The sequence below is a fragment of the Theobroma cacao genome, chromosome 6 (assembly GCF_053813885.1).
Source record: "Theobroma cacao isolate CCN51 chromosome 6, ASM5381388v1, whole genome shotgun sequence".
NCBI lineage: Eukaryota > Viridiplantae > Streptophyta > Magnoliopsida > Malvales > Malvaceae > Theobroma > Theobroma cacao.
In genome coordinates this window covers 27,090,862-27,118,681 of record NC_142644.1, presented here as the reverse complement: position 1 = coordinate 27,118,681, position 27,820 = coordinate 27,090,862, and the positions used below count along the sequence as shown (strand labels likewise).

Sequence of the window (27,820 nt, the reverse complement as noted above, 5' to 3'; positions counted from 1 at the left end):
TTTAATCGGAAACTTAGCATATCTTTCTTTCTTTCTTAATTAAATAATCAAGAATGGTTGAGACACCCTTTTTTTTTTTTTAAATAATTTGTAATTTTTACATTTACGCTCACCGTATTCTTTACTTTCTACTACCCATCAAACGAAGCTAAGCACTTGTTGTACAGTCGCAACTCGCAGTCCATCTTCTTCTTCTCCTCTCTCTCTCTCTCTCTCTTCTATACCATGTCGGACTTCCGTTAGTGTTTTAACCGAAAAGAAATGTTAAGAAATCTTCAATCTCGGCGGCGGCCGCGTTACGGTGCACAGGTATGCGCCGCCATCTCAGCTCTTCTCCTCTTATTTTCTGTCTCTCTCCTCTACTCTCGCCTTTCTCTCTCTTCCAAACCGCACATCTATCCCCACCACTCTTCCATTGACAAAAACGACGACGTCGCTTTCCCCAATAACCCTCTCCTCTCCGACTCCGACGATGACGTCAGCACCACCAACGACGACAAAATTGACGAATTCGACACCCTCGAAGATAATGACACCGTTTTAACCGAAGACGACAACAACAACAACGAAATCGAGCAAGAGGAAGAACAAGAAATCACGACAATGAATCAAAAAAACAAGATCTTTTCATCTGGGCATTTTTATTTCGACCATTTGAGCGGGTCAATTAAAAGGGCTTCCAATAAACGTTCGATTGAAGATTGGGATTACGATGGAGGGTTTTTGAACGAAGGGTTTTTGGGAGAAGATGCTAAGATTAAGATCGCCTTTGGATCCGATGATATTCCATTAGATGAGGAAGTTAGGAGGAAAATGAGTGAAGTGGAAGGTGTCGAAGATGCTTTGTTGGTGAAGAAAGTTGGTGGGAAAAAGGCGAATCCTTTGAGGGAGAAATGGGGGGATTGGTTTGATAAGAAAGGTGATTTTCTGAGAAGGGATAGGATGTTTAAGTCGAATTTGGAGGTTTTGAATCCTTTGAATAATCCTTTGCTGCAAGACCCTGATGGGGTTGGTGTTACTGGATTAACTAGAGGGGATAGAATTGTACAAAAGTGGATTTTGAGTGAGTTTAAGAAGGTCCCTTTTACTGGGAAGAAGCCTTTGGGGATTTTGGAGAAGGGGTCAGAGGATAAAAAAGGCGGTGAGGGTAAGAAAAACGATAATGCGAGGAATGTGTTGAGCAAAAGAGAAAATAGTATTAAAGACTCGGGTTCGAATACAAATGGGAATAAGACTAATGAAAGTAATAGTAGGAAGAATGAGGTGAAGAATGGAGGTTTAGAGGCTGATAAGATGAACACTGAGTTTTCAGGTCACATATATGCTGATGGAAAGAGATGGGGTTACTATCCTGGATTAGATTCTAGGCTGTCTTTTTCAGATTTCATGGATGCATTTTTAAGGAAAGGGAAGTGTGATATGAGAGTTTTTATGATATGGAATTCCCCTCCGTGGATGTATAGTGTTAGGCACCAAAGAGGGCTTGAGAGTTTGCTTGCTCAGCATCGAGATGCTTGTGTCATATTGTTCTCTGAAACGATTGAGCTTGATTTTTTCAAAGAAAGCTTTGTGAAAGATGGGTAAGTTTTGTTCTAGTTCTGTATTTTGGTTTATTATATTTATTGTTTTATATGGTTTCTTGTTCCACACAGCTACAAAGTTGCTGTTGCAATGCCAAACCTTGATGAATTGTTGAAAGATACGTTCACCCATGCATTTGCTTCTGTGTGGTTTGAATGGAGAAAGACAAAGTTTTATGCCATCCATTATAGTGAGCTTGTGCGGCTTGCTGCTCTTTACAAGTAAGCTTGCTCATTTATGCATTTACTTTTGTGAAGTTTAGAATGCAGTTTTCAATTTCTTGTCAATTTGCTGCCATACATGTTGGAAATTGGATCTTGGTTCAATGATTTATGCTCCTTTCTGTACTGAAATTCATTTCCTTTCCCTTTTTTTTTTTTTTTTTTTCTCTTTTGGGTTTTTAGATAATTTAAGGCATTAAATTTGTTGGTCCATCAAAATTAAATGTGCTTGATTTTTGTGGACGCATCCCTAAGGGAGAAGAGGATTTAAATGCTAACATCACACGCTTAAAGTGATGCAGAAGGGAAGTAGTTTTCCCTACTAAATGTTGAGGACACGATGGGTGTATTTGGAGTTCTGAGCTCAGCTGTCTTGTTTTTAAAATGATAGAGATGTATAGTTACTCCTAGTCAGTGCTTTACGTACAGGATTTATGAAGAAGTCTCTGTTTTCTTTCTACTTAAGTTGGACTTTCTATAGCGTTGGTTTTAATGTTCTGCTTTATATCAGACTTCAGTTGGTTAGACTGCTATCTTTTTGCTTAAATGTTTACAGTCTTTGTTGCCCTTGTACTCTTATTCCAAGTATGTCTTTTTTTGTCTGTTTTGCAGATATGGTGGCATTTATCTGGATGCTGATATTATAGTTCTGAAACCATTATTGGCACTCAATAATTCTATTGGCCTGGAAGATCAGCTTGCTGGAAGTTCTTTGAATGGAGCTTTAATGGCATTCAGAAAGCAAAGGTAATGACTGCACTTGGTTTTTGTGTGCTCAAATTTTATTTTCTAGTTTCTATTTTGGTTGAAATTAATGTTGCTTATACTTAGATTTTTCAAGCAATATATTTCTGTTGTATAAATTCTTAAAATTTTCATTGGCAATATTTGTATTTTAGGTATAACAGTCTAAGTGGCCTTTTGGTCTAAAGGGTGTTGTCACTTTGAGCAACTGTCTTCTTCTCAGCATGTTTCTTTGGTTTTTTGCACCTTCATATTCATTTCTTTGAAGAGAAAATTCTTCTTTCTTTTTTCTTTCTCTGAATAATTTTTACAATGGAAGGCTGTATCTTTATCGATTCTGTGTTGAGGCCTGTTCTCATAATTTCTTGGAATCATATATTTATGGATCCTTGTTTAAGAATGACTGTGGTACAATTGTTTCAGTCCATAATTTATATCTAGTTTCTGAAGTGAGAAGTCTTTCTCTCAAAGTTTTAGGTGGAAGGGATTGTAGGTGGGTGGATACACTCTGGGCTTGGTAGGGATCTTGAAGTTGAGAATCACAAGCTTTTTTCATTTTCAATATGTTTTTGCCAGATTGTTGGTTTTCCTTATACTAGCAATCAAATCATTTCTTTGATTTTTGCGTTCTCTTGTGCAGTCCATTCATAATGGAGTGTTTGAAGGAGTTCTATTTGACATATGATGATACCCAGTTGAGATGGAATGGGGCTGATCTTTTATCAAGAGTTGCAAAAAGGTTTTTGAACAATCAGCGAGAGTTGAATGTGTGGCCTTCCTTTGTTTTCTTCCCTATTAGTTCTCAGCATATAACAAGGTACTGTTCTATGTTCATGTGCATCTCTTGAAAATGATCTTTTCAATGCATGTATGGGACAAATTTCACAATTCAGACGCACTTTAGGGAACATTCATGTATGCACAAGTATACCTGTCTTCACACCTATACATGTTTAAAATCAAATGTATATTTGGCTCTTATCATTGCAAAATCTACTGAAGCATCTCCATACTCCCCAACTTCAACTTTCTTATACTACCGCCTTCTTTTCTTGCTCCGCCTTAGTGAATGATTAATTTGTGGGAGGATGAGTGACTGGTTTTTGTTTCTTATTATATTCTTTTTGGGCATTTCTGTTCCACTATCTGGGCTTTTTTGCTAGGATTTTGTCTAGAAATCCTTTTTAAATAATGGATCCTCGGATTTCCAGGGATAGACAAACCCAAGAAGAGTTGTTATCATAGGATGAAAAATTTAGTCATTTGACCATCTCTTTGATATTTCCATAGTCTCAAGCGTGTTGGGTGCTTCTCTCACCTGGCTTAACTCTGTTAGAACCTGGGCAAAACACCTATTTTTACCAGAAAACAATTTGTCTGTGAGCTTCTCTTGCAGAAATTGTTCTACATCCAGTCCAAGGTATTACCTTATAATTGATCCTCATGGCACACTATTGCATTCTCATGAGATCAAATTTACATTGTAGTTGCATGAGAGATTTTTCACTAGCTTGCCTTTTGTCTCTTTGCACAGTTCAAATTACAATATACTTGTTGCACTTCTTTTTATTTGAAGTCTTAAATTGCTGTAACTCATTTGGACCATAAAACAGATACTTTGTTGCACCGACGACAGAAACTGATAAAGCGCAACAAGATACTTTATTCCAAAAGATTCTGGCTGAGTCCGTGACATTTCATTTTTGGAACAGCTTGACATCTGCTCTCATTCCGGAGCCAGAGAGCCTTGTAACCAGGCTTATTGACTATCACTGTATTCATTGCTTTGATGTGTTGTGAATTTCACTTCTCTCCTCGTCCTCAGTCTTGTCAGAGAATTGATCAAAGCATTTTTTTTTTCTCTAATAGGCAGTTTGCAAAATCTCTTGCTTCCTGTTATTTTGAGATTGTTCAAAATTCTTATAGATGTACAGTTTTGTAATTTCATTTGTTTATTTTAGCTAAATGATTAGGGCTGTCCTGCTTATACGAAATCAGAATCATTTTGTAATTTATTTGTTCATTAGGTTCAGCGGATATGTACCTTGGCATTGAGAGGCAAATAATACATCACCTTTTCAGGGTATAGGATGGTTAATGAATAATACTTAATGAATTTTCCATGGGTTTCTTTATTGACTGTAATCAATTTCATCGATGATGTGCATGCTATCACATTGACATTGTGCTGATATCTATGTTAGCTTCGGGTGAACTGTAGTTGGGAGTTAGGAGTAAGCCCATGATAAAAATCTGACTGAACAGTGAAACCCAACGCAAAAGTAAGTCAAGTTAGAATGTGGTGTATTAATGGATATAATATTCCGGTGATATCTTGGCTCGTCGAATTCTACAAGTTTCGTTTATTCAAACTCTGCTGCAAATGTGAATATGGTGCCGAACATGGTGGCCGGTGGTTTGCTCTACATCCTTTCGGCATACACTAAAGCATATGTGAATTAAACAAGCAAAGGATCATCATCTCCGTCACTCTTTCTTAAAAGTAGAATATTTATCAACAAGGCAGCTCACTCTTTCTATTGCCGTGCCAATCAACCCCTCTATGATTCCCATGGCCTTTTTCCCTGCCTCACTGATAACTAAATAGTAGGAAACAGTCTAAAATTCTGTACATATTACACTTCTAGTCCATGGCATTAGGCCCAAAGCATCTTCTTTTCACAGGATTCCACACCCATTGCACCAAAAATCTTCTTCCCTTAACTCCATTCACATTGTACCCGTTCCCCCAAGAATCCTTGTAAACTTTACCCACATACCCACCTCCACCACCAGAACCATACAAACCTAGGCACAGGTCTGCAATTTCTGTAGGTGCAGTTGGATCATCTCCGGCATACCATGCATTAACCAGCGGGTTACTTGACACTTCTGCAAGCTCATGGGCTATAATACTGATCATTCCATCTACTCCTGCATCCCCATTCGGCGCGCGCATTATGTTGTTACCTCCATTTGTGCTTGGCGGCGGCTTCCCTGAGTAATTAGGCCAGGCAAATGGATAGGCACACATGCCTGGACACTGAGTTCCACTATAACCAATCCAAGCATAGGGCATTGTTACGCCAACAATGGTTGGGAAGGTGAAGTAGTGAAAGCCACAGACTGCCCTGCAGAAATCCTGAACCTGGACATCAGAAGAAGTCAGCACTAAATAGAGGCCATTGCGAGGATTGAGGGGCAGTGGCCTTGGATAGGAAGTGACTGCAGTTTTGATGATGGACTGCATTGATAAACGACTTAGATAACCACCGTGGGAATATCTGTAGTCGTAGAATTCTCCTGAAAGGGAAATGCTACCGGTGATGTTTGATCCTGTTTGGTCGGTGTAGAGCCTGACAGTTTTCCACCAATCAGCAACAGAAGGGTAAGGAGCTGAAGAAGACAAGGAATAGAGGAAGTCCCTTATAGTGGCTTGGTGGGTTGGATTCCAGTGACCATACCAGATTATGTACAGATTGGTAGGGGATGCAAGGACAGGGCCCATGTGGTACTCAAGGTTAACTAGGTCTGAGGAACCTTCATAGTTCTCAGCTTGGTTAAATTGAGTGTCTTGACTCCATGAAAGAGCCAGAGGAAAATAAAGGAGTGATAGCAAGAGAACATACCAAGAGAGCTTGTGCATTTTTGCTGTTGCCTGTTTCTTTGAATGTTGTGGGTTGTGACAGTTAAGAGAAGAGAGATTTCTTATAGAAGGAAGGATGTGAATAAAATGGAGGGTGGTTGAGATTCCTCTTTATTATTTTCCTTGTGTTGGACACTGTTTTGCATGTTTACATAAATCAATGTCCATCCTTGTCTACTTTTTAATGATAACAATGTTGTTCCCCCTTTTGTTTTCTGTTCTTTAATCTCATTCACATATTAGATAAAGGAGTAGGGCTAACAAACCATATTATATATTTGTGCTTCGCTCAATCAAGTAATTGTAGAATATTGGGATCAACAAAGAACTATTTTTTTTTTAACACTTAGGACAGTTGTTACTGGACCTTTGGCTTCTGATTCCTCTCTCTTAGTCCTTAATGACTCCATCTACCAGTTTGCCAACCCTTACTAGTTGAGGCAAAACCTGGGTTAGATCATAACCTTGCTCCTTGAGATGATGATATTTTTGCCATTGTTTGTTTAATAATGAATGCTTTATAACAAATTCAATTATGTATTTAAAGTTTTCATAAATGCCATTTGTCCTGGAAACCATTGATAGTCCACTGGCATTGCCCTCCTATAGGTTGAGACATTATTAACTTACTAGATATCTGGAATGGATACCCTTGACTAAGTTGTGATTAGCGTAAAAGTGGTGAAATTAAATAAGAGAAAAATGATGAGAGTCAAAACCAGAAGAGTGAAACTAAATGATGATGTACCCTTCAGTAAACGCAAGCATGTGATACCTTTTCTTATTCCTCTCCGCTTTACACTACACCTCTTCTCTTTCAATATCTTTGACTTATCTGTGTTTCTCGGGGAACTGAATTTTCAAACATATAATAAAGAATCCTGCAAAACATACAGAAAGATTTACCCACTCTTTGTTTCAATTTCACAGCTTTCATAGTTTATCTATTCACAAGATTGTCTACAATTATAATTTAGTTTCTTTCAAGGATTGTATGATTCTAAAGAGATTAAAGAGTATTAGTCAAAATGGAGGATATGTTCCAATATGGAATTTTCTCAAAGAACCAAGTTTCAATGCTTGGAACAGAAGCAAATAGCTAGCTTACTCTACAGGTAAACTGGTGTATTTGTCTTGAACTGCAATGACGTGGACTGACAAGTTGTTTTGGATTAATTAATTTCATTAATATGTGGGGTTGGATGACCTGAGAGCTCACAGAAGAACCATGTGCCACTTGATTACGGTAGTTTTTTCCTTAACAGTTAATTATTGTGGAAAAAAATAAGTACTTTGCAATCATGCAAAAAGGCAAGCAGATGCATGTGATGGAGCATAAGCATCTTCAGCTTCCCAGTTCCCATGCCTTAATTATAGGGGATGATTGATTTCCTAACAAGGGAGAACACCTTGCTCCCGCCTAATCATCAAAGGAGATGGTTTAAAGTGGTAAAAGATGGACCAATTTGTGATCTGAAAAGGCATATGTCAGCCCTTCCCACTTCCAGGGTCACTTTTCCAAGCTTGTAATGTCAGCTGCAGTTATGAGTCTTGGGCTGCTTTTATCTCCTCCTCCTCCTGCTTCTTCACCTGTGAAATTATGCTTGCTATATAAGTCAGAAGTTGCTCATTAAGGCATTCAAATTCTTATTCTTCACTTGTTTCACAAAACTTACCAAAAATTATGCCAGATTCCAGAGAGTTGCGGCTGCATTGTGCATTTACTCTGCTCATTTGATTGCTCTCTTCTCTTTGCATAGCATCTCTGCCCACTTTCCCGCTTTTGCTTGTGCCAGTTTGGAGATCATCAAGGAGCAATCAACTGAAACATGTAAAGGTGTTTGTGGGTGGTGGAGTGGACTATCAACTTTATGTAAGGTTGCCTTTTGTTAGTAAAAATCCATTACTAAACTGAACATAGACTAATGAAAAGAAGAGATGCCAATGAAAAACATCAGACTAAGAATGAACGATGATGTTGGTTGGGAACAAGACAACAAATTACCTTTGCTGAGCATGTCAATTTATACAAAATAAACCATTGCTGAATAAGCCTATCTACATCTTAATTGCAAGCGAGCCATTGCAGATAGGATTTGTTCCTCTTTGCCTCTCTAATTATATAAATCAAAACGAATTTTTTTCTTATCTACATTGAATAAGTAAGCTCCAAGAAGATACATGTATCTAGGAACATGTACAATTTAGTAAGTTGGAAAAATCTTTGAAAGATCCTGCTTTATATGTATATAATGTTAATTAATCCTAAGATTATTATATGTTATACAATGATGTGTTAATGAGTAGTGTATGTAAAGCTAGTAATCGGTGCAATGTACCAGGGAAATTTTCCAAAGTTCACGTGCAAAATAAAAGAGTTAGGTTGCTTTGTTTTATTAATACTACAAGTTTGTTTGTTTTAATAAAGGATTTTACAATTTTGAATGAGTGTGTAAAAGGGTTTTTAGATTATTATTATTAGGGTAAAATACCTTATCTTTTAAGTTTTTGTCAAAATTTCAAATGGATCAATTAATTTGTGAAATAAACACTCAGCTCAAATATATAAATATCATTAACAGAGATTAAGGAGAAACTAAAATACTCTTTTTTTTATTAATTTTAAAAATTATTATTATATTTTAAAAGAGATTAAAAAAAGAGCACTAATCAATGCTCTCCAAAAGAGGGGAACACCAAATCAATGCTCCTAAGATGGGGAGGTTTTTTTTTAATTAACCAAAAAATAAAAAAATTATATAATAATAATTATAAAATTTAATTAAAAATAAAATTATCTTTTTAATCTTGTTACATCAAAAAATTAGTGAATATATTAACGATTGACTAATAACTGAATTTACATGTCCAATAAAAAATATTTTTTTAAGATTGACGATTTATTTTAAAAATTAATAAATTTTTATATAATTTGAATCAAAATTTTAAAAAATAAAGATATTTTATTATTATTATTATTATTATTATTATTGTTATTATTTTGATTTCAATTTTTGAGTGTCGAAGTCATTGGGTTAGGCTCTCAGCTACTTTCCAAACAATCGGAGTGAGGACACAGGAGTGATGCTTTGGACCTGACATATTACGACAAGTAAGAACCAACTTGAGTGTTGAAATCCATTATAATTTATAAGTACGGCCCAATCAATTTCACATATAATAATCCTGCTACTACTATTTACTTTCCCATTAGAATGGTCATTGCTTCACCATTTTCGTTTTTAGTTTCCTTCCTACGATGCTTGTGTCCGAGGTTCACAATTTCATATCATACATTTGCTCTTTTGATGGCCACAGAGTACTACTTCTGTATTGAATTGTAAATTACGAAGTCCTGCTAATACTACTATAATTTACTTTTTATTTTTTTATTTTTTCATAAGCATCCTTCTTCGGCATTTGTCAATGATTCTTAGATACCATGGAATTAAACCCAGATTATGGACCAATCCCCTCTTCACTCTCAACCCATCTTATCTCCATTTTGATACAAATTTTATTGACACCCAATCTCCAACACCATCATCAGAACCCCAGTCTTTTATCAAAACAATCTGTTCTCAAGTGTACGAATCCTATCACCAACAAGCCCACTTAAGATTTTCACCTCCAAAGCTCACCCTTAACATCAATCCTTATTGTTTGACCCATGAACAAGCCATTTCCATTGTTGCTTCTCTAGCAAATGAAGCTGGTTCCATGGTTGCTCTAAGTTTCTTTCACTGGGTACTTGAGATTTCCAAGTTTAGACTTTTCATCAGACTTTACATTGTAACTGCCACTTCTTTGATTAAAAATGGCAACTTTGACAAAGCCAATGAAGTAATGCAGTGTCTGGTGAGGAGTTTTGCTAAAGTTGGGAGGTTGAAGGAGGCTGTTGAGATGGTTTTTGAGATGCAAAATCATGGTTTGAAGCCGAAGGCTGAAACCTTGAATTGTATTTTGGGGGTTGGTTTCGAAATGGGGTTGCTTGACTATTTGGAGAAAGTGTTTGATGAAATGTCTGAGAGAGGTGTGTGTGGGGATTGTAGTAGTTATAAATTGATGGTAGTTGGCTATTGTAGAATGGGGATGGTTTCAGAGGTTGATAAATGGTTGACTGAAATGCTTGGAAGAGGGTTCATTGTCGATAATGCTACTTGCACATTGGTTATTAGTTTGTTTTGTGAGAAGGGTTTTGCGAGTAGAGCATCCTGGTATTTTGATAAGATGGTGAAGATGGGTTTTAAGCCAAATTTGATTAACTACTCCTGTTTGATAAATGGGTTGTGTAAGAGGGGTAGTATAAAGCAAGCCTTTGGAAAATTGGAGGACATGGTTAGGGCAGGGTGGAAGCCTAATGTGTATATACATACTGCTTTGATTGACGGGCTTTGCAGGAAAGGATGGACTGAGAAAGCTTTTAGGTTGTTCCTTAAGCTTGTTAGGAGTGATAATTACAAGCTAAATGTGCATACATATACTTCTATGATCAGTGGCTATTGCAAAGAGGAGAAGTTGAATCGGGCGGAGATGTTGTTGAGTAGAATGAAAGAGCAGGGATTGGTTCCTAACACCAACACATATACCACTCTTATCGATGGCCATTGCAAAGTGGGAAATTTTGACCGAGCATATGAATTTATGGATGTAATGGATAAAGAAGGTTTTGCTCCGAATATATGTACATACAATGCAATTATTGGTGGCCTCTGTAAGAAGGGAAGGGTTGAAGAAGCCCATGAACTGCTTAGGGATGGCCTTCTACATGGATTGCAAGCTGATAGAGTTACATATACCATTCTCATTACTGAGCACTGCAAGCAGGCTGATACTGGGCGAGTCTTGGCATTTTTCTGTAAGATGGTTAAGGGTGGCCTCCAGCCTGATATGCATTCATATAACACATTGATTGCTTCATTCTGTAAGCAAAAGAAAATGAAAGAAAGTGAGAACCTTTTTGAGGAAGCTTTGAGGCTTGGATTGGTTCCAACCAAGGAAACATACACATCCATGATATGTGGGTACAGCAGAGATGGAAATGTAAGCTTGGGACTAAAGTTTTTCAGCAAGATGAATGACCACGGTTGTGTCCCAGATAGCATCGCATATGGAACTGTGATCAGTGGACTTTGCAAAGAGTCTAGGTTGGAGGAGGCATGCCAGTTATACGAGACTATGATGGACAGGGGGCTCTCTCCTTGCGAAGTAACTCGGTTGACAATAGCTTATGAGTATTGCAAGAAAGGTGATTCTGCCGTTGCCATGGTTATGTTGGAAAGGTTAGAGAAAAAACTTTGGATGCGGACAGTTAACACCTTAATCAGGAAGCTTTGTAGTGAGAAGAAAGTAGGCATAGCAGCTTTATTCTTTCATAGATTATTAGATAAGGATCGCAATGTTGATCGTGTAACTTTGGCAGCATTCATGACTGCATGTTATGAGACTGACAAGTTTGCCCTTGTTTCTGACCTGAATGAAAGGATCTCTAAAGGAATTGGTTAGCAACCTGGCTGCAAGAGCAGGTTATTAGAAAATGGGCTATATTTGCGATTGAGAGCTTTTCTGCTAGAGCAGGTTGAATGAAAGACATGAAGTTCTCCTGAGGAGTGAATCTATTGCGAGGACTTTTAAAGGAAGTTGAATCTTTTGATCCCTTTCCTTCGGCAATGCAAGATTCTTCAGCCTTCTATTGGCATTTCTACTGTCAACTGGTGTTTTTGCGAGTAATGAGGAGTGCACTGTTGTATCTTTAAACTGACGTTTGAAGACAAAAAAAAGAAGTTTGCATTAATCCCGTTGAAAGGCAGCCTGATCTGCTCGTGTTTATCCTCTCAAGTCTTAGCAGAGGTTCTAAATAGGATCTTAGGACTGGGAATGGGGACCTGAGCGACAGAGAAAGATGGCTTTTGTTATAAGAAAGAAAGAAAGAAAGAAAAAAAAAAAGGGGGGGGGGGGGGGAACCTTTGGTAACATACGAGGAATCAATCAAAACACAGAAGAGTTACCTAGTTGTCTAATACTTGACTCTTATTAACCCACTTGAAATGCATACTTTATACTCATGAATTCCTATGTTTCGGTATTTAAACCTTTTAACCTCCAAAATCATGCTACTTGAAGGAAACAGTTTTTGCGTCCATTTCTTTTTTAACCTTCCAAATCCAATTGTGATGGAAGTCAAAATTGATATGATGTCAAGATTTCGTCAAGAACTTTGTTTGTTTTTGAAGAATTGTCATAGCAGCCTCATGTAAAATATTAGTCAAAGATGCTAACTTCTTCTGATCTAATGGCTGATGCCTTTGGTGTTCCTTGCTTTTGTCACATCTTGCCATTATATACTTCAAGCATGAGATCCATCAGCCATGTTACATTGAATCTGTTTAAGCCAAGATAAAGGGTATTATAGGAACACAAAAACACACATTAAAATAAAATAAAAAAAAAGAAAAAGGACCCTTACAATAGGCCATGCTCACTTTGCTTTGCAGGACTCCGTCAGCTTTAGGTGTAAACAACTCCTCCTCTCTCCCATTTTTTGCTTTCAAGGTAAGAGTTATGCTTTAATTTGATCTCTCTTGTCTCTCTTTTGCTGGGTTCAAGTTTATAAGGTGCATCATTTCCGTTAGTCCCTTTAGCTACTCTTGAATAATTCATTTGCTTCCACGAAAGAAAGGTTTCTTCTTTGTTGGGTTACTATTGCAATTCAGATTTCTCTTGATAACAATGGATCTTATAATATGTCTGTACACTTTTGAGAAAGTCATGTCTTTTGTTATGACTAATGAGGTATATAGTAGCAGTATTAGTTAATTTTTGGTGTATATTGGAGGAATCGAGACCACTATGTATTTGTCTATTGAAGTATAAACACTGTCTGTGTGAGTAAAAACAATTTCTGGTTTTAGGCTTAACTTGATCTCAGTGCTTTATTTGCTTGAAAAGATCTGTTTTAGCTGTTATTAAGATAAAATGGTTATTTATTGTGCATCATATGGAAGTCTCCATTGATTGCCTTGTATGATTTGCCACATGCAATGAACCTTTTTTATAATTTATTATCGTCTCCAGCTAATAGCTGAATGAGTTCTTTTAATTTATGTCTAGTTTCCTTGATGAAAATTTATATTTTCGGATTGAAGTTACAATCTCCGAAATCTGGAATGAAAAGGAAAGAAAAATAAAATCCAGGACAGGAAGAACTAAAATGGAAGAGACATAAATTCTATGGGGGAAAGAGAAAAGAAAAGACCACACTGTATGTTTTAGGGTTGAGAAGTTTTCTAGCGTATTAATTGAATCTTAAAGATGGCATGATTTGTTGGGCTTTGAGAAGTTATAATAATTTCTGAAGTGATGCATTTTTCAGCGCACTTTTCAAATGGCTCAATCTGCACTGGATGAAATGTCAGATTCTGGGGCTTTTATGAGAACTGCTTCAACATTTCGTAATATCATCTCTCGTGACCCAAATTCTCGGTTTCCTCCTGAGTCAGGAAGGTATCATCTGTATGTATCTTATGCTTGCCCTTGGGCTTCGAGGTGCCTTGCATACTTGAAGATCAAAGGGCTTGACAAAGCGATCAGTTTTACGGTTGGTGAATCATGTTATGACTTTTGAGCTATTGTAGTTCGACTCAATCTGTCGATAAGCTAACTATCTTTTTCCTTCAATTGCTGAACAGTCAGTCAAACCTATATGGGAGAGAACAAAGGAAACTGATGAGCATATGGGATGGGTTTTTCCCACCTCTATTACAGAAGAGCCAGGTGCTGAACCTGACCCTTTTAATGGAGCAAAGAGTATAAGGGAACTATATGAGCTTGCAAGTACAAACTATACTGGGAAGTACACAGTTCCTGTAAGTTCAAAAATTAAAAGCACTTTCCAGCTCTCTTTTGCTCTGTTTTATTGTTTCTTGTCGATGTTTAAGACTTTTAATTCTTCTGGTGCTTTATGTTTTTTATAGGTTCTATGGGACAAGAAATTCAAGACTATTGTTAGTAATGAGAGTGCAGAGATAATCCGCATGCTTAATACGGAATTCAATGATATAGCAGAGAATCCTGCATTGGACCTATATCCTCCTCATTTGAGAGCTCAAATTGATGAGACAAATGAATGGATATACAGTGGAATAAATAATGGTGTTTACAAATGTGGGTTTGCAAGAAAGCAAGGGCCTTATGATGAGGTACTTTTTATGTTGTAGTTTTTCTTCTTTTTAATGTGGGACTTCTTGGTCTTTACATTCTTGAAGGAGCTCGTCCTTTATAAATTCTTTTCTTAAGTATATTCATTGGACCATCAGGCTGTAAAACAATTATATGAAGCTTTGGACAAATGTGAGAAGATTCTTTCCAAGCAGCGGTACATTTGTGGAAACATTCTGACTGAGGCTGATGTTCGACTTTTTGTTACCCTCATAAGATTTGATGAGGTATTTATTTGCCCATTCTGCTTTCTAATATTTGATATATTTCTTTTAGTTTAGAACATCTTAATCTTTCACATTTTTTTTTCAAATAGAAATATTATTGTCAGGCAAAGGAAAAGGTTCCTTTTTTCTTTTCAGAAAAAAAAAGAAAAAAGGAAACACCTTAAGATGCATTTTGACAATGAGTTTGTTGTTCTTACAGGTCTATGCAGTTAATTTCAAGTGCAACAAGAAGCTTCTGCGGGAGTACCCAAATTTGTTCAACTATACGAAAGACATTTACCAAATTCCTGGCATAAGCGGTACAGTGAATGTGGAACACATCAAGAAGACTTACTATGGAAGCCATCCTTCTATAAATCCTTCTGGGATAATTCCTCTGGGCCCAAATATTGATTATTCTTCTCCACATGACCGAGCTAGATTTTCTGCATAGACTGTATGTATCCCAGACAGTAAGCTGTTCTGTATTTTGGTGGGTGATGCAGTGATGGTTGTTGTTGGTATAGACAACTTCTCTCCTCACATCTGTGAAGATGAGTTAATTCTCAAAAAAGGAGGTATCTACTCTCTTAGATAAAGGTTTTTACAACATAGTAGTATTTTTTTTTTTTTAACACAATGGAAGGAAAAAGAAAAGAAGAGTAACAAAGTTGTAATGTTGGTCACTTCACTATGCTCTTTGTTGTATCAGAATAATGCCTGTCTCTACAAATACACTACAAGCATATTATGTCATGTACCTCTGATGTTTCCAGTGCATGTAAAGAAGTTTTCTCTTTGGTAATAAACTGTTTTCTCTTCATCTTTTCAGGCCTTGTTATCAGTTGTGATAAAACATAACGAAATATTCATTCTCAGTTATGGAACTTTTTTTTGTTTGGTTGAATGGCTGGGACAGTTGAAGTTTTCTGTTAATATGCTACTATAACACTGGATTTTAATGTGGGATAAATAGTTGAGGTTAGAAGAACTGAACTTTGCGATCAATGTTTTAGGTGAAACTTTTGTTTGGCACTAGATGTGTTTTTAATCATCCAGCAGAAACAGTGGAAACAACAACAGCATGGTGGGTTTTGCCCTTCTCTTTGTGAGGAGCAGTGGCAGTTGATCTATTCATTTATGTGAATAGATTATTAACTTACTAGATATCTGGAATGGATACCCTTGACTAAGTTGTGATTAGCGTAAAAGTGGTGAAATTAAATAAGAGAAAATGATGAGAGTCAAAACCAGAAGAGTGAAAGTAAATGATGGATGTACCCTTCAGTAAACGCAAGCATGTGATACCTTTTCTTATTCCTCTCCGCTTTACACTACACCTCTTCTCTTTCAATATCTTTGACTTATCTGTGTTTCTCGGGGAACTGAATTTTCAAACATATAAAGAATACTGCAAAAAATACAGAAAGATTTACCCAATCTTTGTTTCAATTTCACAGCTTTCATAGTTTATCTATTCACAAGATTGTCTACAATTATAATTTAGTTTCTTTCAAGGATTGTATGATTCTATAGGGATTAAAGAGTATTAGTCAAAATGGAGGACATGTTCCAATATGGAATTTCCTCAAAGAACCAAGTTTCAATGCTTGGAACAGAAGAAAATAGCTAGCTTACTCTACAGGTAAACTGGTGTATTTGTCTTGAACTGCAATGACGTGGACTGGCAAGTTGTTTTGGATTAATAGATTTCATTAATATGTGGGGTTGGATGACCTGAGAGCTCACAGAAGAACCATGTGCCACTTGATTACGGTAGTTTTTTCCTTAACAGTTAATTATTGTGGAAAAAAAAAAAAGTACTTTTCAATCAAGCAAAAAGGCAAGCAGATGCATGTGATGGAGCATAAGCATCTTCAGCTTCCCAGTTCCCATGCCTTAATTATAGGGGATGATTGATTTCCTAACAAGGGAGAACACCTTGCACCCGCCTAATCATCAAAGGAGATGGTTTAAAGCGGTAAAATATGGACCGATTTGTGATCTGAAAAAGCATTTGTCAACCCTTCCCACTTCCAGGGTCGCTTTTCCAAGCTTGTAATATCAGCTGCAGTTATGGGTCTTGGGCTGCTTTTATATCCTCTTCCTCCTGCTTCTTCACCTGTGAAATTATGCTTGCTATATAAGTCAGCAGCTGCTCATTAAGACATTCAAATTCTTATTCTTCACTTGTTTCACAAAACTTACCAAAAATTATGCCAGATTCCAGAGAGTTGCAGCTGCATTGTGCTTTTACTCTGCTCATTCGATTGCTCTCCTCTCTTTGCATAGCATCTCTGGCCACTTTCCTGCTTTTGCTTGTGTCAGTATGGCGATCATCAAGGAGCAATCAACTGAAACATGTAAAGGTGTTTAAGGGTGGTGGAGTGGACTATCAACTTTATGTCAGGTTGCCTTTTGTTAGTAAAAATCCATTACTAAACTGGACATAGACTAATGAAAAGAAGAAATGCTAATGAAAAGCATTAGACTAAGAATGAACGATGATGTTGGTTGGGAACAAGACAACAAATTAGCTTTGCTGAGCATGTCAATTTATACAAAATAAACCATTGTTGAATAAGCCTATCTACATCTTAATTACAAACGAGCCATTGCAGATAGGATTTGTTCCTCTTTGCATCTCTAATTATATAAGTCAAAACGAATCTTTTTCTTATTTACATTGAATAAGTAACCTCCAAGTAGATACATGTATCTAGGAACATGTACAATTTAGTAAGTTGGAAAAATCTTTGAAAGATCCTGCTTTATATATATATATATATATATAATGTTAATTAATCCTAAGATTATTATATGTTATACAATGATGTGTTAATGAGTAGTGTATGTAAAGCTTGAAATCGGTGCAATGTACCAGGGAATTTTTCCAAAGTTCACGTGCAAAATAAAAGAGTTAGGTTGCTTTGGTTTATTAATACTACAAGTTTGTTTGTTTTAATAAAGGATTTTACAATTTTGAATGAGTTTGCAAAAGGGTTTTTAGATTATTATTATTATTATTATTGTTATTATTACTATTATTATTATTATTAGGGTAAAATACCTCATCTTTTAAGTTTTAATCGAAATTTCAAATGGGTCCATTAGTTTTCGAAGTAAGACACTCAGTTTAAAAAATGCAAATACAGTTAACAAAAATTAAGAAAAGACTAAAATGCTATTTTTATTAATTTTAAAAATTATTACTATATTTAAAAAAAAAAAAAAAAAGAAGCACTCATCGTTGCTCCCCAAAAGAGAGGAGCACCAAATTGACGCTCTTTAGATGAGGAGTTATTTTTTTAATTAATAAAAATATATATAATAATAATTATAAAATTTAATTAAAGATAAAATTATCTTTTTATTCTTATCATGTCAAAAAGTTGACGATAATATTATTAATTGACTAATAATTGAATTTACGCGTCTAATAAAAAATAATTTTTTAAGACGAAAGATCTATTTCGAAAATTAATAAATTTTAATATAATTTTGATTATTTTTTTTAAAAAAATATTTTATTATTTTTATTATTATTATTATTTTGATTTTTAGTTTTGAGTGTGAAGTCATTGGGTTAGGCTCTCAGCTACATCCCAAACAAACGGAGTGAGGACAGAGGAGTGATGCTTTGGACCTGATATATTACAAGTGAGAACCAACTGGACTGCTGAAATCCATTATAATTTATAAGCACGGCCCAATCCATTTCACATATAATAATCCTGCTACTAGTATTTACTTTCCCATTAGAATGGCCATTACTTCACCATTTTCGTTTTTAGTTTCCTTTCTACGATGCTTGTTTCGAAGGTTCACAATTTCATATCATACATTTGCTCTTTTGATGGCCACAGGGTACTACTCCTGTATTGAATTGTAAATTAGGAAGTCCTACTAATACTACTATAATTTACTCTTTATTTTTTTATTTTTTCATAAGCATCCTTCTTTGGCATTTGTCAATGATTCTTAGATTTCATGGAATTAAACCCAGATTATCGACCAATCCCCTCTTCACTCTCAACCCATCTTATCTCCATTTTGATACAAATTTTATTGACACCCAATCTCCAACACCATCATCAGAACCCCAGTCTTTTATCAAAACAATCTGTTCTCAAGTGTACGAATCCTATCACCAACAAGCCCACTTAAGATTTTCACCTCCAAAGCTCACCCTTAACATCAATCCTTATTGTTTGACCCATGAACAAGCCATTTCCATTGTTGCTTCTCTAGAAAATGAAGCTGGTTCCATGGTTGCTCTAAGTTTCTTTCACTGGGTACTTGAGATTTCCAAGTTTAGACTTTTCATGAGACTTTACATTGTAACTGCCACTTCTTTGATTAAAAATGGCAACTTTGACAAAGCTAATGAAGTAATGCAGTGTCTGGTGAGGAGTTTTGCTGAAGTTGGGAGGTTGAAGGAGGCTGTTGAGATGGTTTTTGAGATGCAAAATCATGGTTTGAAGCCGAAGGCTGAAACCTTGAATTGTATTTTGGGGGTTGGTTTCGAAATGGGGTTGATGGACTATTTGGAGAAAGTGTTTGATGAAATGTCTGAGAGAGGTGTGTGTGGGGATTGTAGTAGTTATAAATTGATGGTAGTTGGCTATTGTAGAATGGGGATGGTTTCAGAGGTTGTTAAATGGTTGACTGAAATGCTTGGAAGAGGGTTCATTGTCGATAATGCTACTTGCACATTGGTTATTAGTTTGTTTTGTGAGAAGGGTTTCGCGAGTAGAGCATCCTGGTATTTTGATAAGATGGTGAAGATGGGTTTTAAGCCAAATTTGATTAACTACTCCTGTTTGATAAATGGGTTGTGTAAGAGGGGTAGTATAAAGCAAGCCTTTGGAAAATTGGAGGACATGGTTAGGACAGGGTGGAAGCCTAATGTGTATATACATACTGCTTTGATTGACGGGCTTTGCAGGAAAGGATGGACTGAGAAAGCTTTTAGGCTGTTCCTTAAGCTTGTTAGGAGTGATAATTACAAGCCGAATGTGCTTACATATACTTCTATGATCAGTGGATATTGCAAAGAGGAGAAGTTGAATCGGGCGGAGATGTTGTTGAGAAGAATGAAAGAGCAGGGATTGGTTCCTAACACCAACACATATACCACTCTTATTGATGGCCATTGCAAAGTGGGAAATTTTGAACGAGCATATGAATTTATGGATGTAATGGATAAAGAAGGTTTTGCTCCGAATATATGTACATACAATGCAATTATTGATGGCCTCTGTAAGAAGGGAAGGGTTGAAGAAGCCCATGAACTGCTTAGGGATGGCCTTCTACATGGATTGCAAGCTGATAGAGTTACATATACCATTCTCATCACTGAGCACTGCAAGCAGGCTGATACTGGGCGTGTCTTGGCATTTTTCTGTAAGACGGTTAAGGTTGGCCTCCAGCCTGATATGCATTCATATAACACATTGATTGCTTCATTCTGTAAGCAAAAGAAAATGAAAGAAAGTGAGAACCTTTTTGAGGAAGCTTTGAGGCTTGGATTGGTTCCAACCAAGGAAACATACACATCCATGATATGTGGGTACTGCAGAGATGGAAATGTAAGCTTGGGACTAAAGTTTTTCAGCAAGATGAATGACCACGGTTGTGTACCAGATAGCATCACATATGGAACTGTGATCAGTGGACTTTGCAAAGAGTCTAGGTTGGAGGAGGCATGCCAGTTATACGAGACTATGATGGACAAGAGGCTCTCTCCTTGCGAAGTAACTCGGTTGACAATAGCTTATGAGTATTGCAAGAAAGGTGATTCTGCCGTTGCCATGGTTATGTTGGAAAGGTTAGAGAAAAAACTTTGGATGCGGACAGTTAACACCTTAATCAGGAAGCTTTGTAGTGAGAAGAAAGTAGGCATAGCAGCTTTATTCTTTCATAGGTTATTAGATAAGGATCGCAATGTTGATCGTGTAACTTTGGCAGCATTCATGACTGCATGTTATGAGACTGACAAGTTTGCCCTTGTTTCTGACCTGAATGAAAGGATCTCTAAAGGAATTGGTTAGCAACCTGGCGGCAAGAGCAGGTTATTAGAAAATGGGCTATATTTGCAATTGAGAGCTTTTCTGCTAGAGCAGGTTGAATGAAAGACATGAAGTTCTCCTGAGGAGTGAATCTATTGCGAGGACTTGTAAAGGAAGTTGAATCTTTTGATCCCTTTCCTTCGGCAATGCAAGATTCTTCAGCCTTCTATTGGCATTTCTACTATCAACTGGTGTTTTTGCGAGTAATGAGGAGTGCACTGTTGTATCTTTAAACTGACGTTTCCAGACAAAAAAAAAAGAAGTTTGCATTAACCACGTTGAAAGGCAGCCTGATTTGCTCGTGTTTATCCTCTCAAGTCTTAGCAGAGGTTCTAAATAGGATCTTAGGACTGGGAATGGGGACCTGAGCGACAGAGAAAGATGGCTTTTGTTATAAGAAAGAAAGAAAGAAAGAAAAAAAAAAGGGGGGGGGCGCAAACCTTTGTTAACATACGAGCAATCAATCAAAACACAAACGAGTTACCTAGTTGTCTGATACTTGACTCTTATTAAGCCACTTGAAATGCATACTTGATACTCATGAATTCCTATGTTTCGGTATTTAAACCTTTTAACCTCCAAAATCATGCGACCTGAAGGAAACAGTTTTTGCGTCCATTTCTTTTTTAACCTTCCAAATCCAATTGTGATGGAAGTCAAAATTGATATGATGTCAAGATTTCGTCAAGAACTTTGTTTGTTTTTGAAGAATTGTCATAGCAGCCTCATGTAAAATATTAGTCAAAGATGCTAACTTATTCTGATCTAATGGCTGATGCCTTTGGTGTCCCTTGCTTTTGTCACATCTTGCCATTATATACTTCAAGCATGAGATCCATCAGCCATGTTACATTGAATCTGTTTAAGCCAAGATAAAGGGTATTATAGGAACACAAAAACACACATTAAAATAAAATAAAAAAAAGAAAAAGGACCCTTACAATAGGCCATGCTCACTTTGCTTTGCAAAACTCCGTCAGCTTTAGGTGTAAACAACTCCTCCTCTCTCCCACTTTTTTGCTTTCAAGGTAAGAGTTATGCTTTAATTTGATCTCTCTTGTCTCTCTTTTTCTGGGTTCAAGTTTATAAGGTGCATCATTTCCGTTAGTCCCTTTAGCTACTCTTGAATAATTCATTTGCTTCCACGAAAGAAAGGTTTCTTCTTTGTTGGGTTATTATTGCAATTCAGATTTCTCTTGATAATAATGGATCTTATAATATGTCTGTACACTTTTGAGAAGGTCATGTCTTTTGTTATGACTAATGAGGTATATAGTAGCAGTATTAGTTAATTTTTGGTGTATATTGGAGGAATCGAGACCACTATGTATTTGTCTATTTAAGTATAAACACTGTCTGTGTGAGTAAAAACAATTTCTGGTTTTAGGCGTAACTTGATCTCAATGCTTTATTTGCTTGAAAATATCTGTTTTAGCTGTTATTAAGATAAAATGGTTATTTATTGTGCATCATATGGAAGTCTCCATTGATTGCCTTGTATGATTTGCCACATGCAATGAACCTTTTTTATAATTTATTATCGTCTCCAGCTAATAGCTGAATGAGTTCTTTTAATTTATGTCTAGTTTCCTTGATGAAAATTTATATTTTCGGATTGAAGTTACAATCTCCGAAATCTGGAATGAAAAGGAAAGAAAAATAAAATCCAGGACAGGAAGAACTAAAATGGAAGAGACATAAATTCTATGGGGGAAAGAGAAAAGAAAAGACCACACTGTATGTTTTAGGGTTGAGAAGTTTTCTAGCGTATTAATTGAATCTTAAAGATGGCATGATTTGTTGGGCTTTGAGAAGTTATAATAATTTCTGAAGTGATGTATTTTTCAGCGCACTTTTCAAATGGCTCGATCTGCACTGGATGAAATGTCAGATTCTGGGGCTTTTATGAGAACTGCTTCAACATTTCGTAATATCATCTCTCGTGACCCAAATTCTCGGTTTCCTCCTGAGTCAGGAAGGTATCATCTGTATGTATCTTATGCTTGCCCTTGGGCTTCGAGGTGCCTTGCATACTTGAAGATCAAAGGGCTTGCCAAAGCGATCAGTTTTACGGTTGGTGAATCATGTTATGACTTTTAAGCTATTGTAGTTTGACTCAATCTGTCGATAAGCTATCAATCTGTTTCCTTCAATTGCTGAACAGTCAGTCAAACCTATATGGGAGAGAACAAAGGAAACTGATGAGCATATGGGATGGGTTTTTCCCACCTCTAATACAGAAGAGCCAGATGCTGAACCTGACCCTTTTAATGGAGCAAAGAGTATAAGGAAACTATATGAGCTTGCAAGTACAAACTATACTGGGAAGTACACAGTTCCTGTAAGTTCAAAAATTAGAAGAACTTTCCAGCTCTCTTTTGCTCTGTTTTATTGTTTCTTGTCAATGTTTAAGACTTTTAATTCTTCTGGTGCTTTATGTTTTTTTAGGTTCTATGGGACAAGAAATTCAAGACTATTGTTAGTAATGAGAGTGCAGAGATAATCCGCATGCTTAATACTGAATTCAATGATATAGCAGAGAATCCTGCTTTGGACCTATATCCTTCTCATTTAAGAGCTCAAATTGATGAGACAAATGAATGGATATACAGTGGAATAAATAATGGTGTTTACAAATGTGGGTTTGCAAGACAGCAAGGGCCTTATGATGAGGTACTTTTTATGTGGTAGTTTTTCTTCTTTTTAATGTTGGACTTCTTGGTCTTTACATTCTTGAAGGAGCTCGTCCTTTATAAATTCTTTTCTTAAGTATATTCATTGGACATCAGGCTGTAAAACAATTATATGAAGCTTTGGACAAATGTGAGGAGATTCTTTCCAAGCAGCGGTACATTTGTGGAAACGTTCTGACTGAGGCTGATGTTCGACTTTTTGTTACCCTCATAAGATTTGATGAGGTATTTGTTTGCCCATTCTGCTTTCTAATATTTGATATATTTCTTTTAGTTTAGAACATCTTAATCTTTCACATTTGTCTTTCAAATAGTAATATTATTGTCAGGCAAAGGAAAAGGTTCCATATTTCTTTTTAGAAAAAAAAAAAAAAAGGAAACACCTTAAGATGCATTTTGACAATGAGTTTGTTGTTCTTACAGGTCTATGCAGTTCATTTCAAGTGCAACAAGAAGCTTCTACGGGAGTACCCAAATTTGTTCAACTATACCAAAGAAATTTACCAGATTCCTGGCATAAGCAGTACAGTGAATGTGCAACACATCAAGAAGCATTACTATGGAAGCCAGCCATCTATAAATCCTTTTGGGATAATTCCTCTGGGCCCGAATATTGATTATTCTTCTCCACATGACCGAGCAAGATTTTCTGCATAGACTGTATCTATCCCAGACTGTGAGCTGTTCTGTATTTTGGTGGGTGATGCAGTGATGGTTGTTGTTGGTGTAGACAGCTTCTCTCCTCACATCTGTGAAGATGAGTTAATTCTCAAAAAAGGAGGTATCTACTCTCTTAGATAAAGGTTTTTACAACATAGTAGTTTTTTTTCAAACGCAATGGAAGAAAAAAAAAAAAAGAAAAGAAGAATAACAAAGTTGTAATGTTGGTCACTTCACTATGCTCTTTGTTGTATCAGAATAATGCCTGTCTCTACAAATACACTACAAGCATAGTTGTAATGTTGGTCACTTCACTATGCTCTTTGTTGTATCAGAATAATGCCTGTCTCTACAAATACACTACAAGCATATTATGTCATGTACCTCTGATGTTTCCAGTGCATATAAAGAAGTTTTCTCTTTAGTAATAAACTGTCTTCTCTTCATCTTTTCAGGCCTTGTTATCATTTGTGATAAAAAATAACGAAATATTCATTCTCAGTTATGGAACTTTTTTTTCTTTGGTTGAATGGCTGGGACAGTTGAAGTTTTCTGTTAATACGCGACTATAACACTGGATTTTAATGTGGGATAAATAGTTGAGGTTAGAAGAACTCAACTTTGCGATCAATGTTTTAGGTGAAACTTTTGTTCGGCACTAGATGTGTTTTTACTCCCCCAGCAGAAACAGTGGAAACAACAACAGCATGGTGGGTTTTGCCCTTCTCTTTGTGAGGAGCAGTGGCAGTTGATCTATTCATTTATGTAGGATTTGGTTTTACTCTTCAAGAGTGGTCCGGGCCTTGCATGGTCTTCAAAGTTAAAACCCTGTAGTATCCCCTTGCAGTCTAAAAACGTGATTCACTAGCAAGGTCTAGCTGTTTTCTGGAGTGAATCAAACATTGATGAAATGCAGAAGCAAAGACCATAACCCATCAGTCATTTCCTTGGAAATATTCAAGAACATAAAAACAAGTATATTTAGCTAAAGGAAAACCTAAGAGAATAAAGGTTTATCAGAAGGCAGATTTCCAGAAGCTGGCGTGGCAACACCTGTCACCAGCTTGCTCCTCCCCCATTGATGACCTGCTGATTTAGAAGTAAACATAGCCATGAAAGTCCACTTCCTCCCACCCTTGTCTAGAAAGAGACAACAACATGGTCCCAGCAATTAAAAGCTTAGCTGTCCAAAAATGGTTGTGTTAGTCTTTGGTGGTTGTACAAGATATGGAATCTCACGTTTTCATTGGGGATGTAAGGTTTATGAGGAGAGAAAAGAAAGAGTTATATCACATATTACATCCATGTAATCTAATTACCAGACAACATAGCTATCTCACTGTCCACATATAAGAATGGCACTGTTGTGTTTCAATACATCAATCAAGAGTATGTGATAAACTTTGGGACTACTCCAAAAAAAATATTTATTAATTTGAAAATAAGAGAACCGTCCAGTTGTCGGATAAGAGACAAGAACCGGATTTATGGATTATTATCATAGTGACAACAAAATCCACAAGAAATTCTGCATAACATTATCTATGGATGACATTAAATTCTGCATAACATTATCTATGGATGACATTAAATTCTGCATACGTACTATTTATTTCTTTCTCTTGGTACATTATATTTGGCCTTCGCCTGCGAAGTACTATTACAACACAGGAAGTTACTTGAATAAAATTCAAGAGAGGGCACAAAGGTAAATTCCGTATAGGAAGACGACCGAATCGAGAAAGAATCAATCTTGTTGATGAGAAGAGATGCAGACGGAGAGAGAAAGCTGAGCCTCTTGGCACTGGGACCTCTTCAGGCGGGTCCCCCCGCTGGCGCACAATGTCCTAACCGCCTCCGACTCTGCGGGGCACAGCACGGAGACCAAGCACTCCGCTAAGGCTCGGTTCAAGTGCCGGCAGGCTGCGTCCCGCGTCGCACCTGGTCCGAAACGTTGGTGGCACTCGCATAGAGCCTTCTGGAGCCTCTCGCACCCTGTCGAGTCACCGCCGGCTTCTCCCATCTTTGATGACAGTGCCACGCTTCGTTCACAAAGATCCACATCAGATATAAAAAAAAAAAGAACTAGAAGATTTTGGCAAGTTGTTAATAATGTACTGATAGTCTAAACGGTGTGTGCCACGTCATTAGCTAGTGAAAGGATTTTTTTTTTTATAAAATAAAGTAAGCTTTTGAAAAATTAAAAATCAGGAAAAAAAACTTATTATCGGCAAGAAATTTTCATATTAATTTTAGATCTTAATAGTCTTTTTTTTTTTTTGAGGGATGAAATTATTCATTAAGTTCTAATCATGCGGGAAAATCAACTGCTCAATTTATTATTCAACAACAGCCTTTTAATGACTAAAGGTGGTACATCAAAGAAAACAAAATTGTCTAAATCAAAACTTACATTAATCATATTATCAGCAACTGTTTTACCTTTTTTGATAATATATTTCGTGATATTAAGGATTATTAGATCCTGATCGGCTATACGACATTGTCGAATTTGAAATTTATATCTATAATTTTGTTGTTTAGAAACATGTACACCTATAAATGAGACACTAGAGGTTTTGGAATGATTCACTCTTGGATGTTTAAGTCAATAAGAGATCGTATAGAAGAGAAAACAGAGTGAGAACAGTAAATCATATCTTGGATTATTAGATCCCGATCGGTTATACGACATTGTCGAATTTGAAATTTATATCTATAATTTTGTTGTTTAGAAACATGTACACCTATAAATGAGACACTAGAGGTTTTGGAATGATTCACTCTTGGATGTTTAAGTCAATAAGAGATCGTATGGAAGAGAAAACAGAGTGAGAACAGTAAATCATATCTTGGATTATTAGATCCCGATCGGTTATACGACATTGTCGAATTTGAAATTTATATCTATAATTTTGTTGTTTAGAAACATGTACACCTATAAATGAGACACTAGAGGTTTTGGAATGATTCACTCTTGGATGTTTAAGTCAATAAGAGATCGTATGGAAGAGAAAACAGAGTGAGAACAGTAAATCATATCTTGGATTATGCACATAATTATATTATTATAGGTAGAAGTACCCCTGGCATGTAGATATGCTGTAAGTTTTCCAGGAATCAGAATTTCAATAGTCATTAAAGTTTCAATCAACTAAACAAAAACTATCTTCACCAAGCACAAAACTGTGACAGAATCTCTGATTTAATTCTTTCCCCCCCCCAACAACTCTGATTGCATTATTTATGAAGCATTACACCTCTCTTACATAATGCCAAATAAGGTCAAAAGAAGATGGCAAAAAAAAAAAAAAGTGTGCATTAATTTGTAATATATTGAAATTTAGTACATCCAACAATGAGTGAGTGCTCTCACCAAATCAGCCATCCTTTCTTTAAAGGGCTTGATTGTGGTGGAACCCATCATTTTTTTGGGTACATTACATTGATTCAATAATTGCATTGTTGAATTCCCACCATGGACCCTTTACAGAGAACTTTTCTATTCCTCCTCCACCCCTCCATTTCCATATCTTTTTATCACTCTCACACACACAACACTTGTCACTCAGTGATGAAAAGTAATCCTAACAAAGCTATCAAAGAATGAACATTGATTTAGTATTTTTTCCATGGAAGTTTGTTTTCCCAACTGTATAGCCCAATTTGGTGCTATTACACATTAAAAACATTTCATTTATTTTTTCCAACTCACAGGGTATATGCTATCATCTAACAAGGGATGGTACCTTGGGGATATGCTAGGGTGAGGAATCCATTT

General features: G+C 36.4%; 7 protein-coding genes and 1 long non-coding RNA gene across 12 annotated transcripts; 5 read left to right on the top strand and 3 right to left on the bottom strand.

The window, feature by feature from the left end:
- The first annotated feature begins 36 nt into the window (after nt 1–36).
- LOC18596429 (alpha 1,4-glycosyltransferase family protein) lies at nt 37–4,691 on the top strand. The gene is made up of 5 exons (XM_007024881.3): nt 37–1,580; nt 1,653–1,802; nt 2,415–2,549; nt 3,187–3,363; nt 4,160–4,691. The coding sequence occupies exons 1-5, from the start codon at nt 262–264 to the stop codon at nt 4,344–4,346; spliced, it is 1,968 nt and encodes a 655-aa protein (XP_007024943.3). The 5' UTR covers nt 37–261; the 3' UTR covers nt 4,347–4,691.
- Nucleotides 4,692–4,894: 203 nt separating this feature from the next.
- EXL7 (EXORDIUM like 7) lies at nt 4,895–6,285 on the bottom strand. The gene has a single exon (XM_007024880.3). It carries the CDS (start codon nt 6,190–6,192, stop codon nt 5,191–5,193), a length of 1,002 nt encoding a protein of 333 aa, XP_007024942.3. The 5' UTR covers nt 6,193–6,285; the 3' UTR covers nt 4,895–5,190.
- Nucleotides 6,286–9,395: 3,110 nt separating this feature from the next.
- On the top strand, nt 9,396–11,986 carry LOC148762241 (Pentatricopeptide repeat (PPR-like) superfamily protein). Its single transcript, XM_088807742.1, has one exon. It carries the CDS (start codon nt 9,619–9,621, stop codon nt 11,695–11,697), a length of 2,079 nt encoding a protein of 692 aa, XP_088663868.1. The 5' UTR covers nt 9,396–9,618; the 3' UTR covers nt 11,698–11,986.
- Nucleotides 11,987–12,563: 577 nt separating this feature from the next.
- LOC18596426 (uncharacterized) lies at nt 12,564–15,438 on the top strand. Of its 2 annotated transcripts, none has more exons than XM_088807743.1 (6): nt 12,564–12,744; nt 13,565–13,789; nt 13,881–14,057; nt 14,166–14,390; nt 14,508–14,636; nt 14,836–15,438. In XM_088807743.1, exons 1-6 carry the CDS (start codon nt 12,667–12,669, stop codon nt 15,067–15,069), a joined length of 1,068 nt encoding a protein of 355 aa, XP_088663869.1. In that variant the 5' UTR covers nt 12,564–12,666; the 3' UTR covers nt 15,070–15,438. The 2 variants fall into 2 exon arrangements, with proteins under 2 accessions (XP_088663869.1, XP_088663870.1); XM_088807744.1 differs by having other exon boundaries at nt 12,693–12,806.
- An 869-nt stretch (nt 15,439–16,307) lies between these two features.
- LOC148762240 (uncharacterized) lies at nt 16,308–17,171 on the bottom strand. Its single transcript, XR_016027214.1, has 2 exons — nt 16,824–17,171; nt 16,308–16,737 (listed from the first exon to the last, which is right to left on the bottom strand). It is a non-coding gene; the product is annotated as an uncharacterized LOC148762240 (long non-coding RNA).
- Nucleotides 17,172–18,387: 1,216 nt separating this feature from the next.
- On the top strand, nt 18,388–21,184 carry LOC18596425 (uncharacterized). The gene has a single exon (XM_018123462.2). The coding sequence runs from the start codon at nt 18,590–18,592 to the stop codon at nt 20,666–20,668; it is 2,079 nt and encodes a 692-aa protein (XP_017978951.1). The 5' UTR covers nt 18,388–18,589; the 3' UTR covers nt 20,669–21,184.
- A 373-nt stretch (nt 21,185–21,557) lies between these two features.
- LOC18596424 (uncharacterized) lies at nt 21,558–24,485 on the top strand. Of its 4 annotated transcripts, none has more exons than XM_007024876.3 (6): nt 21,558–21,714; nt 22,535–22,759; nt 22,851–23,027; nt 23,135–23,359; nt 23,476–23,604; nt 23,803–24,485. In XM_007024876.3, exons 2-6 carry the CDS (start codon nt 22,547–22,549, stop codon nt 24,034–24,036), a joined length of 978 nt encoding a protein of 325 aa, XP_007024938.3. In that variant the 5' UTR covers nt 21,558–21,714; nt 22,535–22,546; the 3' UTR covers nt 24,037–24,485. The 4 variants fall into 4 exon arrangements, with proteins under 4 accessions (XP_007024938.3, XP_088663318.1, XP_017978952.2 ...); XM_088807192.1 differs by having other exon boundaries at nt 21,621–21,725; XM_018123463.2 differs by having other exon boundaries at nt 21,641–21,776.
- A 935-nt stretch (nt 24,486–25,420) lies between these two features.
- LOC18596423 (cytochrome C oxidase biogenesis Cmc1-like protein) lies at nt 25,421–26,245 on the bottom strand. Its single transcript, XM_007024873.3, has one exon. It carries the CDS (start codon nt 26,060–26,062, stop codon nt 25,787–25,789), a length of 276 nt encoding a protein of 91 aa, XP_007024935.3. The 5' UTR covers nt 26,063–26,245; the 3' UTR covers nt 25,421–25,786.
- Nucleotides 26,246–27,820: the final 1,575 nt, after the last annotated feature.